The 17,263-nt window shown below is 54.8% G+C and overlaps 1 protein-coding gene across 1 annotated transcript in view; it reads left to right on the top strand.

Annotated features, from left to right (window-relative positions):
- The first annotated feature begins 6,093 nt into the window (after window positions 1-6,093).
- Window positions 6,094-17,263, top strand: part of CDH22 (cadherin 22) — a 53,319-nt gene continuing 42,149 nt past the window's right edge. The window contains exons 1-2 of the mRNA XM_074157370.1: window positions 6,094-6,318; window positions 11,296-11,590. Coding sequence (XP_074013471.1) covers window positions 6,094-6,318; window positions 11,296-11,590 — 520 coding nt within the window. The remainder of the gene's footprint in view (window positions 6,319-11,295; window positions 11,591-17,263) is intronic.

The following is a 17,263-nucleotide window of genomic DNA, read 5'->3' as shown; positions in this document are numbered from 1 at the left end:
GAGCAGCACGAATGTCCGCAGGCTCCCAGTTTTCAGCTGTGAGGTTGGGTTTCTGCATGCAAGTGCTGGAAACAACTGCTAGCCTGGAGACTGTCCCTGGTGTGCTGCTGTGTACTCCTTCCTTGTTTTTGTTGGGTAACGGGGCTGGAGCCGTGGAACCGATACTCCCAGTCTGAACTCATCTGCAGATGGCTAATTGAGCAATGAGGGCCATGCCCAGGGCCATGGGCATCAGGACTGAGCTGTTGTCTCTGACCAGCCACCTTCCTGCTGCCATCTCCATTTCTTTGCGTCCTTTGGGGTGTGGGTATGCCATGGAAAAGCAGGAGAAGGCCCAAGCTTTAGGGAGCTCCTGTCTTGTGCTTGGTATTAATTCTGTGGCTCTGCCTTCCCAAGGGTGGCTCCAGCAGCTTTTGCAGCATCATTGTGGCCATTCTGAAGACGGAGTGGTCCTGATGCTCGTGCAGGCAGTTTGAGTGACTCTGCCGGGAGGTGCTGAGGAGCCAAGGCAGTGCATCCAGCCCTGCGTTAGCTCAGGCAGCAAGCTGGGGTCGGGGAGGGAGGAATCTCCTTCCGCTCTGTTGGATCTTACCCAGCTGCTGGGGAGCTCTGCGTTTTCTGCTGATTGTAAGGGCTTGTCTCAGAGGAATGGCACTGGTGTGGCAGTCCTTCCCATCGAGCTGCGGGCACAGGAAGCGCTGCAGGAGGAAATGGCCTCAAGTTAGGCCAGGGGAGGTTTAGATTGGATACTGGGAAAAATTTCTTCACCTAAAGGGTTATTAAGCATTGGAACAGGCTGCCCAGGAAGGTGGTGGAATTGTCATCCCTGGAGGTATTTAAAAGAGGTGTAAATATGGTGCTTAGTGATATGGTTTAGTGGTGGTTTTGGCAGTGCTAGGCTGATGGTTGGACATGATGATCTTAAAGGTCCCTTCCACCCTAGATGATTCTATGAGGTCCCAGGGTGCTTGCTTGGCCTCTGGTTGGCATCACTCCTCCCTGGGCTCCTTGGGCACTACTGCCCTGGTTCCGGGACTACAGCCGTGTTGGGCAATAGTGCAGTCTGGAAGTGTAGAGCTGTGCCGTACTGGGCAGTGCGATCTTTGTGTGCTGCTGCCTGCCTGTGTCTCCCCCCTCCCCCTGCCTGCTTTCCCCTGCATCAGCCTGCATTTGTAAAATGAAATAAATATTGACACGGACGGGATGCTATTCAATTTGTCCTGATCACTGGGCTGCGGTGAGTTCTGACAGAGCACAGTGTAAAACATAAGCTCAGGATGTAATTTCTGCTGTCAACATGATGTACAGTACGGCTGTGCCAAATACACACCGACAAACTACACAAGCTCTTGTGTGTGTGGGGGGGGTGGGTTGCGCTGATAATTGGGAAGCGGGAATGACAGAGCAGCAGGGGAGAGGACATCGCCCTGGACCTGGGGTGGTGTGAGGGTCCGGTGCTTCACGGCATGCACGGAAGCCCCCCTGGCACTGCCGGTGCCTGGGCACACTGCCCTGCGGCCGCACGCGTGCCCTGCGCCTGCAGCCATCCGCATCCTGCCGCCTGCTCGGGATGCTGCGCTGCGGCTGGCTCTGCCTGCACCAGCAGCAGCTCCCACCGGTGTTATTTATGGCTCCGCTGCTCACGTGTGGCAGAGAGAAGTGGCACTTCCAGCTGTTGGTGAAAGGTCTTCAATAACGGGGGGAAATAAATGTCGTGCTGGTCCTGGCTCCTGTGCGTGGGACTTTCTGTGGTGCTCTGCAGCCCCGGGGTACTTTGAATCCTGCAGCAGCTTGTGTGCTGCAAGGGCACAAGCAGGACTTGGGGCTTTTGGGTCCGCCGCCTCTGGAAGCGGTCTGTGATGTGACAGCCAGAAAGAAAGGTGTGCTCACTAAGAAGAGATGTGACAGTGACCCTAGCTGTGGCCTGACGCTGTGCCAGAAGAGAAGCAGACTGGGAATTTATGGGTGGAGAAGAAGAACCCGGTTTGTGGCAATATGAGCCTTGCCACAGATGTCTCTGGGTCAGGGTTTCTAGGTGGCTGGAGCTGGCAATAGGTCGTACAGATGGGCTTCGCAGTGTCTTGGAGCTGCACTGAGGCAAATTGTCTTACACCACCTGCATTGCTGCGCGTGGGAAGAGCGTGCAAACAGCTCAGCCGAGTGTGGCTGAACTTTGGACACGTGAGGCAGCCGCCAGCAGACCACATTAGTTCAGACGTAGCCGTGAGAGGAGAAATCCGCTAAATGTAAAAAGCGGCATAATGGCTGAGGCTCCAAACACGAGGTTGTGGTTCCCACAGCAACGGCAGCCCAGCCCATGCAGGCTCAGCGGGACTCTCCTCTCCCTGCTCTGTGGCGTGCTCGGATGCAACAGGGCTGAGCAAGTTGCCTTGGGAACTGTGGGCCAGCTTGTCCACCAGCCGGGGAACAGCTCTGCCGGAGCCGCGCTCACCCACTGCGGCATCTTTTGCCCTCACTTCCTCCTCTTCTGCCTTGCTTTAGTGCGCGCATTTAAATTGTTGCTTTTGCTGGTTTATTGATGCTGTTTAGCATGTGGCCGCTTCCATTTATACGCTGTAGCTTTGGCAAGGCTGAAAGAAAAGGCACCGGTGCCTGTTTCCAAATGAGTAGCTGTGCCGTCCCTGTGTGCCTACAGGGCTGGCTCCAGTAGTCAGGTCATGCTGGAAATGGGCAGCTTGCAGATGCCACTCAGGTGTGAAATGATGCGAGGAGGGGAATGAGGATGGCTCTTACTGCCCTCACGGAGCCAGTGCTGATGCTGTGCGCCCTGAGCACTGCGTGCTGGAGGCAGCCAGGGCAGCGTGCTGCCTCCCTGTCGGCTCGGGGCCCTTGGATGCTGGCATTCCTCGTAGTGCCTGCATTTGCACCATTGAGCTGACTTTCAGCCTCCCCACGCGTTCAGGAGGTTTTCAGTGGCTGCAGAACTGCTCTCTGGCGGTGACATTGCTGCCTTGTCAGGCTTCTGGCAGGGCTTTATAAACCAGCGTGGGGTAGCCTGGGTGGCAAGAGGAGGGTGTCAGGTTGGGCAGAGGGGGAGACTTCATCAGCTGGTGACTGCCTCTCCCCAAGGCTCTGCTTACATAGTAGTCCTTGAGAAGATGCGCAGATGGACTATTAAGTTCTCTTTCTGGCAGTTGCATTTACCGGGTACCAACCCATTTGTACTCGGGCTTTGGACACCTCTGGAGGCATTGCTTGCCAGAGTGCTGCAGGGTGGTGAGGGCAGAGATGCTGCATGGGGTGTTCTTCCCACACTTACTGCTTGCCCTGAGTGCTGGCCTGAAGCTCTTTCTCTGGCACAGCTTGTGCCGTTCAGTTTATTGACATCTCTCACTGTCTGGGGAACTTATTCCAACACAGCCACAAATTTCCCAGATGTGAGAAATTGGAGAGATGCTGTTTGTGGCAGTGGTACACTATATCTTGTTATGTGTATCTTCTATATATCCATGATAAAACAGGTTTGTACGTGTCCTGTTATTGTCTTTGTGAGTGTCTTGCTCTGAAGTCTGCTTCAGGTGGGGCACCCTCAGCTCCGTTGCTCCAGAGCAGGGACCTTTATTTCTGTGTTTGATCAATGAAGTCTGCGGTGATTTTATCCTATGAGACTTCTAACGGTGGGAAGGAACGACTCAGTCCATCACCCATCTCCAGGTCATCTCACTCTCCTAGGTATAGTCTCCGATGTTAAATATTTCGATGTTTGACAGGGGTTCTCACCAGATTGGCAAGAGTAGCTGGCCCTTCAGAAGCGGTGGCAGGAATGGCTCCTGCGTGGTGAGGCCTCGCTGCAAGAGGGAGTCATGCCATTGCCAGCAACCTTCTGTGCATGGTGTGGGGAGGTCTTAATAACAACCGATCCGGCAGGGAATAGGGGTGGGAAGGAATGTTGGTGTTTCTCTACAGTGATTGCTAACAAAAAAATACACTGGAGACCCTGTGCTTGTTGGAGCATGAGGTGCACAGGGCTTGTACGTGTGAGAGCTGATGTGCATGTGTGCGTGCAGTATAGCATGCGTACGTGGAGTTTAGCATGTGTACATGGAGGGGAAAACACCTGTGTACATCCAAATGAGGCACAAATATGGTCAAAGGAGAGCGCCAGTGTGTGTGAGTGCTCTTAGCTGTGCATGGGATGGAACGTGAGTGTGAGCCCTTGTGTGGGAATAGATTTGCACATGTTGCGTGGCACACTACTTGTGAATGATGAAGAGGCAGTGAGGAACGATGCCTGGCACTAATGCCCCACTTTCCCAGTGTTTGTCCAGGCAGGCAAATGCAGAAATGACAGTGCAGCTCACTGGATGCTTCAGGAAACTGCCCTGTTGGTGCTGTCACACTAGGGGGACGGCAAGGGCAAGGAGGAGCTAGGGAAATACTTGTGAGCTGCTCCTGCTCTGAACTGCTAGGGCTGTTTAGAGTCGCACAGGGGGTTGTGCAGGGCACAGTCCAGTTCCCCTTCTATGGGGAGTAGATGGCTACCTAGTCTGGGATCATCCCCCTTTCCATTCAGTCTCTTTCCCCCTCCCATTTAAAGTAACAGATGACAGGAGATTAATTCTGCAAACCCGTGAAGGTATGCATGTTTCTTGAGTAGTTCTGGCTGTGGCTGGTGTCGCAGAGCTCTGGTGGAAGCTCAGGGTGATGGTGCAGGGACGGATGGATGCTGCATATCCATCCCCGTCTCCCGGTCAGGCCTCTTCTCCCCAGGTGCTCACTGCATGTTGTCTACTCTTGGCCACAGGAGTGGCTTGAAGATTACTGCAGAGCTCTTTCTTAAACTGTTAGCTTTAAAATCATCCAGGTGGCCAGTCCTTGAAGACATGCTTTTCTCCTAGCCCATGGCTGCAGAAGTGAGGTGGTGGGAAAAATAGCAGCAGTGCCTGGACAGCCAGCACCTCCCACTGTCAGGTGCTGGCATCCCCTGGTGTCCGCCTGGTCAGTGTGTGCAGGACTGGTGTGGTCTGGCCCTGGGGGTGCTGTCTACAGGTCTCCCCAGCAGTGTGGGAGGAGATGGTGCAGTAGATCTCACCCCCCTTGGCAACCAGGGCAGTGTGGTGAGGATGGGCCCTCAACAGTGGGACCTTTTGGTTTTGGAGTCCCTGCTGGAGCAAATGCCCATTGTGATGAGAGCTCTGTAGCTTGCTGCCTTCCCTTCCCGTGTACCTGCTCCAGCAGGACCTGTGGGGCTGGGCTTTGTGGTGGGACACCTGGGGCAGGGCAGGGTGGGACATAAGATACTGACCAAGGCTGCAGGGGCAGCACAGGGGGACACACACACGGAGCTCCACTGTCACACCAGCACTGACATCTTGGCCTTTTCCAGGCTCCTGGAGATGCTGCCGGCTGCCCTGCGCCTCCCTGTGTGATCCGGCAGAGGATGGAAGCAACCGGCATCAGCTGGGCAAAGGACCCTTCACCGGGTGCTGGGATATCATCCCCCTGAAGATGGGAGTTACAAATGGGCTTGTGAACTGCACGTGTGGCACAGGCGCCTGCACTGCTGGATCCTTGGCACAGTAGTTCACGGCCACCGCGGGACAGGCAAGACGTTGGCAGCAGCAGCTCATCCTGTTGACTTCTCTGTGAAACCGTGTGGAAAAGCTTCCCTTCGCTTCCCGTGAATGACGGTGGTGGGTGCCCGTGCCCCGCACGTGGCTGCGGAGCTCCCTGCCCGCTGGTGGGGTGGGCGGTGGGCTCTGTGGGACCCCGCTCCCCAGCGAGACCGGCGGCGGCCGAGCACGGAGCCCTGCAGCTCTGTCCCCGGGGACAAATGCCAGCTGCCAGACTCTTCTCTGGAGACCCAGGAGCAGCCTGCGAGGCACCAGCGCTGACAGCTCCCGCACTAGCAGCGGGCGGTCCAGGACGCTTGTTGTCACAGATGTGACTCCAGCCTGCTGGGACAGGAGTGCTCCAGCTGCAGGACACGGCATGCAGCAGGGATGGGGATGCTCTGCACTGACCGGTGAGCCCCACGCTGCTTGTGTGGACTTTCCTCCTCCTCCTCCTCTTCCCTAAAGGATGCTAATTGCCCGTCCGAAAGCTACTGCTCATGCAGCCTCCTAGAGTGCAATGGCGAAGGGTCTGCAGGGCTTCTCGTGGACCATGCTGCTGCTGTTCTGCGCCATCCAGGAGCTGGGGGCCTGGGCCATGCACACTGCAGTGGAGAGCCCTGGCCTCGGGCAACCGGGGGACCCTGCGCTGCTGGCCAGTGGGCGAGTGAAGCGTGGCTGGGTCTGGAATCAATTCTTTGTGGTGGAGGAATACACAGGCACAGAGCCACTGTACGTGGGGAAGGTAAGGTAACCCTATGTCTTCATGGGGCTGACCAAGCCAGTGGCAGAGCAGGGCATGCTGGCGGCATGGTCAAGCCTGGAAGGGGGGAGAGGGCCTGTGTGAAGGTTGCTTGTGGATGGCCTGGTTAGCTCTATGGACTGGGATGGCAGGAGCCTGGTCCCTGCAGGGGGGTGGTGGTGGTGAGGTTAATGTGCTCCCAGAAACTCTAGGGCAGGAGCACACCAAAATTCACATCTATGGTCTTCCAGTTGTGTGCTGGGTTCCCGTGGTGTTTGGGGTAGGTGCAAGAAGGGGTGCAGCTCTGGGGGCTGTTGTGGGGGCAGTGGAGAAGGCTCAGCCCCATCTCTGGGGGTGGACCTGCTGGGCTGGAGCAGATATGTAGACCAGGCAGGACGGTCATCTGCTCATGCTGGTCCCTGTTCTATCTTGGGAGCTGAAGTGCTGCTGTAGCACCAAGGGCCCGCCTGCCCCAGCGGTTGCTGCTGCAGGTGCAACCCTGGCTTCCTGAAGATGGTCCATCCCTGGTCCTGTAGCCCTTTCAGCATGGGGATCATGTGCTGGGTTTTGTTTCGTGGCCCCTCCTGGTCCTGGAAGGACCTCCTGGACCTGCAGGCTACAGCAGCTGTTTCCTAGCTAATTATCTCAGAAAACTGTGGCTGGCGGAGGAGATGTCCCACTCTCATTGTGGTGTGGCAATCCTGCTCTTGTTTGTGCCCAGAGTGAGGTTGTTTCAGGATTTATGTATCTCAGACTGGCCTGCACAGCGTGGTGTGGAAGATGCTTAGTGTGGGTGTGCAGGGCTTAGAGGGACCCCGAGGGCCAGCACCGGTGATGGAGCTCTCCTGGAGGTTGCCGGGAGCTATGTCTGTACAGTGGGCACCCCTGGATGCTGGTGGGGAGCTGCACCATGTTACTGTGCTGCTCCCAGGGCCAGACCCTCCCTGGGTTGTGCACAGGCAGTGGCATCCATGAACTTCCAGGGAGGAACTGGGAGGTTTCAGGCTTGTAACCAGCACATCCTGCTCTGCTGTGAGAAGGTGTGATAACCATCACTGGAGCATGCTGGTCTCTCCGTGCTGGAAAAGCCCTGATCTCCCTCTGGCAGTCTCCCTTCTCTGCAAGGGGGTGGCTATTTTTGTTGTCCTGGCTCTTGCACGCCCTACGGAGCGGAGTGCCAGCAAACCTGGAGCTTGCTAGGCAGGACTGGGTCTGTCCTTAGGAACTTGCCGCTTCTCTGGTGCGTGACCTCCTGGGCCGTGGGGATGCTGGACATGAACCTCTGCTCCCTCCACTCCTGGTGTCCTGAGGCTGAAGGAGCATTTTGCCTTGGGGTTGCTGGGCTTTGCCCTTCTCTGGGAGCTGTGGAGAAGCTGCCCTGTGGCTCCTATTTGTTGGGAGGATGTGCTATGTTAATGAAGGCAGTGCCAGCTGTTGGGACCAGTCAGAGGAGCGTGCTGCAAGCCAGAGCTGCCCCTGGGGGGGGGCATGGGCTCTCCCCAAGGGAAAGTGCACAAGAGCTCATGCAGCGGGGCTGTCTGATGGCCTCAGCCCGCCTGGTCGTGAGTCTGCAGGAGGCCTGAAAATGGGCTCCTTGGCTAGGGGCCAGCTGGGGTTTCAGTGGTGATTTGTGTCCATTTCGGCAGACACTCGAAAGGCGCACTCCTCTGCCACGACGCTCGGTGCAGTTACAGCTAATTCACAGCTCCCCTGGGAAGCGACTCGAAGCATCAGGCCCTGTCAAACTCCGGAGGTAGCCTAGCAACCGCCTCATCTCCAAAACGAACCCGGGAACCTACAACTAACCCATTTTACAGCCCCTTTCCACTTCACTCACCGCATCGCCCACCCCGCTCTGAAGAAACAGCTGGCCTGCGCTGAAAGCCATTCCCTGTGAATATTGCTCCCAAGAGCTGAAGGCAACCCGGGGCTGGGCTTTTCCCTGGGATTGGGGGAAACTGGGGGGTCCACCTGGGGCAGCCAGGGTGGGGTGGCCCCCAGCTTCCCAAGGCAGTGGCGCCAGCCCTCCCCGGGCCCAGCCTGTGGGTCTGGGAGCCTTCCTGCATGGGGGGACCCACGGCTCCATGCAGTATAGCTAGGGCTTGCCCTCCCTGGGCACCTCTTGCACACCTACGTGTGCTTTTCCAAGGGCCGATACCATTTCCATAAAATCTGGGTTCTCTGGCTAATCCTTCTTCTGAACTGTAATTTCCCCTGAGGCTGCTGTCAGTTTGATGTGGATTTCTTTGGGTTTTTTAAATAGAATTATGGGGTCAGCACTAGTTACAAACTTCTGCATGTGGACAGATCTATTTTAGATAGAGGAGAGGATTAAAGGGAAAAAAAGCAGATTTAATTAAGTTGCTAATATTTAAAGAAAATTGATGAACTCAGGCTTTATGAGTTGGAGCAAACAGAGTGCGCCTTTATTACGGGCTAGTTTTTATTTGATTTTCTTTCTTTTCCAGCCCCAGAGTCATCTTTTATTTGTGTATTTTTGCTTTCTGTTTAATTGCTTTTAATAAGGAATGTGCACATTTAATTTTGATTTAATTATTAGTTAGTAATTACCGGCTTCGTAAAAATCCTGATTGTAGCCTTTTAGGACAAGGAAACTATTTTCCTGTTTAATAAACTGATGAGCCTTTTGTCCACCTCCTGAATAGCTGCTGTGGATGCTCTTACCCTTGGCTGGAGGATCTGAGCAGGGGATTCCCTCTGTTCCTGGGGTGCAGAGCTGAGCTGGAGGGAGTTTGGGGGAAGGTACAGTGGGGGTCCCCAGGTTGGTGCGGGTCTGTGCCATGCCAGGGCTGCCCATGCTTGCCTGCCGTGCCCGGTGGCGGTACCCAAGGCATGGTGCTCCCTGAGCCTGCCTACTGTACTGGAGAGACTAGGCAGGAGAAAGCATCCCTGGGATGCAGTCTGGGCCTGTGGCATCTCCCCTCAGATGTCTGTACTCTGTTATCCGGCCCTCCCCCATTAGTTGTTGTTTAGTCAAGCAGCACAGATTTAGCTCTTTTAATCTTCCCTTGTAAATCAATCACTACAGCCCCTTGAGCCCAGGCTCCATTTTTCTTCCTTAGCGTTCCAGTTTATAGGGATGCTGGTGCCTACTCCGAGCAGTCAGCAGTGAGCAAATATGTAAAGAGGATGTGCTGAGAGCTCAGTGTGGTTCTGGGAAGAGGTGCTGGGTGGTTTATCTCTGGCCTAATTATTAATCATGAGCCTGGTGTTCAGCAGAAAATTTCAGATTTCTGTTACCTGCACTGTACAGACCAAGCGCACCTTTTTCTTTCTGAAAAGCTTGGTCTCTAGAGGAGTAGTAGCGAACATTAGGGAGAGGATGATAAAGTGGAGGGGACAACAAGGTCTCCCACAGCCACTGGGGAGGGGCAGAGCAGGATCACCAGGGCAGGATGCTCCTGCAGAGAGGGGCAGACCATCCCTGCAGGCACTTGCTGAGAGATGCTGCAGGTCTGTGGCTAAGTGGCCACAGTGGTCCCAGCATACTGCTGGGCTCACAGCCCTGTTTCCCAGCTAAGCAAAGGTCTCCTTCCCAGGCAAGCCTTGGGAGATGTTTCAACATGGGCAGTAATATGTGAATGTTGTGTAAAATGCATTGAATTGTCTAATGCGTGGGCCCCTCACTCCTGGAATAAATATATAAACTGTATCTAACAAGACAAATATAATGAAGGCGTCATAAAAAAGAGGCAGCTCTGGTATAAATTCTTGCTGGTAGAGCTGTGTGTCTGAAAGGTGGATTATAGAACTGCAGTTTGGAAGATTGAATGGCCCATAAACATTTTCATATTTCATTAGCCGATTAATGGACGGCTTTTTTCTTTCTTTCTTTTTTTTTTTTGGGGGGGGGGGGAGGATATGACTCTGTTGATTCTAAGCAGAAATTGTGGGAAGCAAATGAAAGCAGCTGATGAAACCTTTCTGGGGGCCTGTCCCGTTATGGATTGTCCCAATTAATGCCCATGCTGTTCTCTGTCAAGATGCATTCTGCCTGTCCAGTTACTGTTAATAGATTTCTCATAAGTGGCTGGATTGTAAAAACCTCATAACTCAGTTTAATGCCACCAATAAAATTATCTCTGGACGTCTGGCCTGGATTCCAGTCAGCTCCTGGTCCATGGGGAGCTGCTGTTTACCCTTTCTTTTCCTAATTTCAAACGTTGTCTTAATTAGAAAATGAAGCGGGGATTGGCTACAAAAGCGTCTTCCCCAGGGTCTGTATTTCATCCTGAACACAGCTGGATTTGCCACATTTTCCTGTGGGTTTTTCTCAGGTGGGGGTTCTGTGCATGATGATGTGAAGGGCTGACACACACACACACACACACACACACACACACACACACACACACACACACACACTCCTGCTACTTGCCACGTAAAGGCAATAGAGATTGTGCAGCGAGTGTGTGAGTTCTCAGCCAGGGAGACTTGTCAGCACTGACTGTCCAGAAAACAGAGGGTGGCTGTGGCTGGAGCGGAGCTGCCAGGTGAGGGTGGGCTTTGGGTGGATGGGGACAGATGCTGGTGAGCTGCCTTTACACCCGGGTCTGCTGGGCAGCTTGGGCACACTGCCAGGGTTCTGGGTCCTTGCCCACAGGGAAGCCTCTCTTTTTTTGGAATGCTGGTGAATTTTCCTTCCCTTTTCCAGCATCTCCTAACCTCATAGGGCTGGAGGTTTGGCCCTTGGTTTGTGGTGTGGGTGGGTACTGGCAGGATTTGTGATCTGCCAAGCATATGGTGGCAGAGAGAGGACTGAAGCTCCAGTTTATTGGGCCTTCCTGCATGCACAGGTATCGTTTGGTGGTGTTCTGTGCTGCCCTCTGGTCCAGCAGCAGCAGAGGGAACAGATGGGCATCAGCCGGGGACCGGGGGCTCCATACCCATGCGGTCTGGGCTGTGGGGGCACAGGCATGACCCCAGCCTGCTCCCACCCTCTCCCTCTTTCCCTGGCAGATCCACTCGGACTCGGATGAGGGGGACGGCTCCATCAAGTACACTATCTCCGGGGAGGGCGCAGGGACTATCTTCCTCATCGATGAGATCACAGGTGACATCCACGCCACCGAGCGCCTGGACCGGGAGCAGAAGACCTTCTACACCCTGCGGGCTCAGGCCCGTGACCGGCAGACGGACCAGCTCCTGGAGCCTGAGTCAGAGTTCATCATCAAGGTGCAGGACATCAATGACAGTGAGCCACGCTTCTTGGAGGGGCCCTACATCGGCAGCGTGGCCGAGCTGTCCCCCATCGGTAGGTCTCCTGGGTGGGAGGAGGTGGGTTGGGAAACCCGTGCCTCTCTCCCATCTAAACCTTGAGCCCGCTGTACCCTGCAAAACCGCCTGCAAATCCCAGGGATTCCAGCTGAGACCAGAGCTAGGGAGCCAAAAGGGAAAAATAAATAAGGTGGCTTAAGGAAAACAAGTGAATAAATCCTCTGAGCTGATTGCCAGCCCGTGGCTGAGCGCTCAGTCTCAGCCCTAAGCTGTGCCCTGGAGACAGGTCGTGGCGGTGCCAGCTGCCTGCTCTGCATTGACCCTGGTTTCGATCAGCCCCCTCTCTCCCAAATACTGTGGGGGACCGGGGGGGACAGACTGAGCCCTTGCACGCCAAGGGGCTCATAGCTGCCTGTGGTTCAGATTAACCTGAGTGGGGTTCCTCCCTCTCTGCCTGCCTGTCCCCCAGCCCCTCCTCAGGCCATCCTCTGTGTGCTGCTGCTCTCCAGAGCCCTGCGGCTGCCCGGCCATCCCCTTGTGCACCCCCATGCAGCGCTGCTGAGCCCCTCCGCTGACTTCTGACCTTGCTCCGAGCGACCAGATTTTGGCTGAGATTAAGGAATTCATGTCCCCAGTGACAGGAGTGTGACTTCCCCATGTTACTGTCAGCCTGCCCATCCCCTTCCCACCAGGCATCTCTAAGTCCATTGGCAATCAGCCTCGCTGTGGGACGTGTGCCATGAGGCCATGTGAGTCCATCCCCTGGGGATGGTGGAGGGGGACAGAGAGCTTTGTGCTCCCCTGAGCATCGGGAGGGGTGGAGGGAGGTGATGCATGAGCTGCCCTTGCCCCCTGTGCTGGCCTGACGGTGGGTTCCCGTGCTGCTGAGCACAGCTCGAGTCTAGGCAGAGCAGCTGGCTTGCTGCAGTGCCCAGAATGTCACACCAGTCCCTCGTCCACGTCGGGCTATCAGTTATCCCCCATTGACTAGCCCAGAGCGTGTAGCAGACTGCACGTGCTGGCGTGTGCTGCGGGCAGGGAATGATAAATCACTGCTCTCCAAAGGCTGCATCCAGGTAGAAGCCAGCCTGCAAAAGACTGACTGACATCAAAGATAAGGCAGGTCCCCAACGCTGTCAGCAAAGGATGAGTCAGCAACGGGGAGAGTGACAGTGCCAGGAAGGCAGTGAGCTCCGCGAGGGAGAGGACCTGGGGGTCCAGGGCTGAGCCACGCAAGGTGCTCAGCAGGTCGGGGAACCACCGGGTCCTGCGTGTGCAGGAAGGTCTGGCTGAAAAGGTATCCAGGAACCGAGTGCTCGGTTCTGTGCTGCCTCAGGACACAGCTCGCTCTCTGCGTGGTTAATGTGCAGCATATTGTGAGACCAGTGCATGGCCTCCAGCAGGTACAGATGTGCAGGAATTGCCTGCACCAGAGGAGCTGCTGCTGCCTGGATTTCTGTTGATGGATGGAGAACAAGCTCTCCTGAGTCATCCTGGGCTCTCCTTCCTCTTCCATTTACCTGCACAAATCCTTTCCTGAGTCAGAGAGTGACCCCTTGAACTACAGCCATGTGCTCCAGGAGAAATGAAAGGCAGCATGTGGGCAGCAAAGCAGGAGGCATCCTGTTCCCAAAGGGAAGAAAGAAATTAAATTAATCTATTTTGCTTGAACAACATTTAAAAAGGAAGGAATTCTCAACTCTGAGTATTAGACAAGGATCCCAATTCTTTGAAAATCACTAACAATTATGGAGCTGCCTGATCAGACTGATGTGAACAAGGCATATCAAAGGAGACAGTTTCTATGCGAAATTGGAGATCAGAGGGAGAAAGAAACACGGTTTCACAACATGAAAGGAGGCGATTCCTGCAAATTAAAATACTCAGAAGTTAAAAGTAAAGAGGAGTGCTGTGAACGGCGTGGGCTGTGCTTCCAAGCTGCATGCACAGAGAGGGGAGCTGGAGCAAAGAGCCTGTTCTGTTTACCCAGCTGATGTCCCTCTGCCTGTGACAATCTTGGAGCTTTCAGTAGCCTGGCCATGCTGGGGAGCATAAGGGCTCCTCTGTAGCAGTGGAGCCCTGGAGATGGCCCAGCTGCCGCTGCAAGTCCCCAGCTCCCTCCTGGTTCTCCCTCAGCTTCCCAGTGCTTTGGCCAGGAACAGGTAGCACAAAGGACAGGATGGACACGTCCTGTGAAAGCATAAACAAGCCAGCCTGAGAAACAGCTTTCTCCTCCACCCTCTGTGGTTCAGCAGCTGCCCTGTTCCTCCAGTGTGCCCCTAGTATGGACACAGAGGGAGATGGGGCTGGTCATGGGCCTGGCGTGTGAAGTTCATCTCCAGCTGCTATAGGAACGGCTGAGGATGCAGGACATGAGATGCTGTCTGGGCCTGGGAGGTAAAGTTCAGGACTTTCTTGTGGGAAATACCCTACCAGACCCTGTTTGGTTTTGTGGCTGGTATTGGTAGTGATGTGTCTGAGCTGGACAGATAATCTTCCCTAGGCCTGAGGGGTATTCTTGTATGAGTGAATGGGGAGCCTGTCTTGCTGCCTTCCTGAATGGGGATGGAGGTGACATTCTGTCCTGGCCAAGCAGGGGTAGGAAGGCTGGGCAGCCTGGGGTTAATACATCCAGATCAAGGTCAGCCTGGGGACCTGCTGGGGAACATGCCTGGTCTCAGCTCCATTTGGGTGCACATGTTTTCCTGGATCACCAGTTCAGCTGTGCTCTCTGCTGGGGAAAGGGCTGGGATGGGCCCACCCCAGGGGGCAGGGATGTTCTCCAGCTTGGAGCCTGTTTGTAGGGACCTGTTCATTCCCTGTCTCTGCTGCTCTTGACAGCCTTTGCTCTGTGGCTCAGCCTGAAAAGTGAAGGATGACCCTCTTCTTCCTCCTCTCACCCTCTTGCCTTCCCAGACCTCGCTGGGGTTTGTGCTTGGGGCTGCCTAAGTGGGTGGTTTTTCTTCTCACTCATGGCAGCCATCGCCACAGCTCCCCGTTCCCTGCCAAAAGCATAGTCCCAGCTCCCAGAGGTGGGTACCTTCCTGGGGCATAAAGAGGAATAAAACAAATACGGTCAGATCCGCTCTCTGACAGCAGGAGCAGATCAAAGGACATTATTTGCATAATGAAGGAGTACTAATTGGGAGGGAAAGTCATTTGATTTCCTAGTGTCAAAGAGGGAATAACAAATGAGAGAACTGCACAGGCTCTCACTGAGTAGCTGAGAGGGCTTTGCGACACAACTGCCCCTTGCTCTGCGCTGGGGCTGGGGCAGCACCTTTTGGTGGTGACAGCATACGTGCTGCTGGGGACAGTAACACGAAGTCAGGGTGGACTGAAGGTCTCTTTGTTCCAGGATCTTGTCCTGACAGGGGATGAAGCAGATGCTTATGGAGAAGGAGGAACAGCACACGTGTGATGCTCCTCTTAGTACTCTCCCAGACAGCAGCCAGTTTCAGCTTGGGGATTTCTGCAGCTGTGGGTGGTTTCCGAGGGTTTAGTCAACTTCATTGTCTGTCTTCCATGAACTCATCCAAGCTTACTGTAAAGCTCTGCAAAGAGAAAGGAAAAGGGGTTGCTATTGCTAGCTGGTGGATTAAAAATGGCAGATGCAAGATGGTCAGGAAGGTAAGGCTGGAATTTGGGATTTGTAAGGGGCAGAGGCGGTGCTTGGAGCTAACCCCAGCCCGTAGAGCCAGGCTGAGCACGCACTGTGGCCCTGGAGAAGTCAGTGTTTTCTACACACAGAGCACAGACCTGAGGCTGGCACCAAGCTCCTGCACATGGAGGAAACACATCCAAAATGGAAGTTTTACCTGGGCTCCCTTGGCATGGCAGGACCAGCTGCAAGAACAGGCTTCAAATGGCTTGTCTCCAGAAACCTCATCTGCTTGGTGCTGCTGGGGCATCGGGAGAACTATTGCAGCTGCTGAGGAGCATTTTGCAGAGAGCAGGGCGCAGAGCCATCCAATGTGGCCATCGGGAGGCAGGTCTGACCTGATGCCGGGTGACCCTGGCAGGAAAGGCAGCTAGAGCCATGGTGGGGCTATCCCTGCTCAGCATCCAAGGACCAGTCTGTCTGCAGGATGGGGCCTGAGCTGCAGAACCCCCTACAGCCCCACTGCTGTCCTGTCACCTCAAGAAGAAGCTGTGGCCTAAGAGCTTGCAGATGCTCTCTGCTGGCACCCGAGGCTCTGCATCTGCCTGGGTACCCCAGAGAAAATCACTCTGAAATGACCAAGTTGAGCAGGGTCTAGTACCAAGGGAAGAGACCTGGAGCTGCAGAAGAAGGTAGAATGGGACCCAGCCAACTGCCTGGGAACTGCAGGAGCTTCACCTTGTAAGAGGAGATGCTAAAATTAGCTGTGTTTTGGGCTCCCTTCCTGAGCTCCCTGGGGTCTGCCGAACAGCCGTCTGCCGCACACGGGCACGAGCCCAAATCCAGCACACCTTGCCTCTTGCCAGACGGCTCTGCGGGTTGCACGGAGCGGGTGTTGCAGCCCAGAGCTCGCTTCTGGGCTGTCTGGGGAGCATGAAGAGCCTGGAGTGAGAGACACGCAAGGAAATGTGCATCCTTTCATCAGAACATCACTCCTCCCTTGCTCTCCTTATTTCTCTGTGTAGCACCAAGTCCAGATTAGAGACGATTTGGCTGCGCAGACAGAAACTTGGGGTCAAGCCCTGACTCTAGCACAAAGCTGGCTGAATGCAGAAGTGATTATTGTGAAGAGAAATGGTTTAATCTGTGTGCTGGAAGCAGAGAAAAATACGTTGTTTAACATGCAGCCAGAACACTTGCAGGCAGTCTGATTTTTTTTTTTTTTAATTTATTTTTTTTCCTTGATAACGAAGTGCTCAAAACACATGTGTGCATCTGGAAGGTGCTGGGGCAGCAAGTAGCTGGGAGCTGGGGCTGGTCCTGCCTCTTGGTCCTCAGTGGGATTACACCTTCACACTGCACTCTTGGTCACGGTGCAGGCTCTGAGCCCTCTGCCCTGCGCAGCTGAGCATCTGCTGCACCCTCTCTACATCCCATCTACCTGTGCCAAGCCCTTTGGGGAGCCTGTTCCCCCTTGATTTAATGCTTTGGGTTACACCCCAAGACACCACGTTTATTTGCTTGGTGCCAGGGGCTGGGGTGCCTTCTGGCCAGACACCCCAAAGGATGTTTCCAGAGTTGTATTTCTGAGCCATTCCACCACGGCCAGGTTGGCTCCCTCGGGCTTGTCCTGAGGGAGGCGAGGGCTCTGCAGTGAATCTCCTCTGGGTGGGATTTGGCTTCCTACCAAGTAAGGATGTTCCTGAGATTGCAAGGAAGTCACTTCTGCTCCAGTAATTTTTAAGCTCCTCTGGTTTATTTACTTCCCTGGTGCCCTGCCTGCTTGCTTCTGGGGTGCATCAGCCACTGCACGTGCTGGGGCAAGAGGAAAGCTGTAAATTGCATCGTTTATAAAAATCTCAGCTGCCCCCCTCCCCTGCCCCCACAGCAGCCAGGTCCCTGCGGTGGGAGTGCTGCACCCTGGCATCGGTCCAGGGCTTGTGGCTTTGCATGACAAAGCACTCCTCTGGGGGTCCTTTATATTCTGCAGGGCTGAGAGGACCGTGTGCTGTCCCGGAGCTCACCACATCTCCACAGAAAGGTGCTCTGAGCATGGGGAGAAGGTTCTCCTTTGGGCTCAGCCTGAGCTGAAGGTGTTGGATGCAGCCC

This window comes from Numenius arquata, chromosome 12 (genome assembly GCF_964106895.1).
Source record: "Numenius arquata chromosome 12, bNumArq3.hap1.1, whole genome shotgun sequence".
NCBI classification, from domain to species: domain Eukaryota; kingdom Metazoa; phylum Chordata; class Aves; order Charadriiformes; family Scolopacidae; genus Numenius; species Numenius arquata.
The sequence above is the reverse complement of the archived record's forward strand: the minus strand, read 5'-3'. Positions and strand labels throughout refer to the sequence as shown.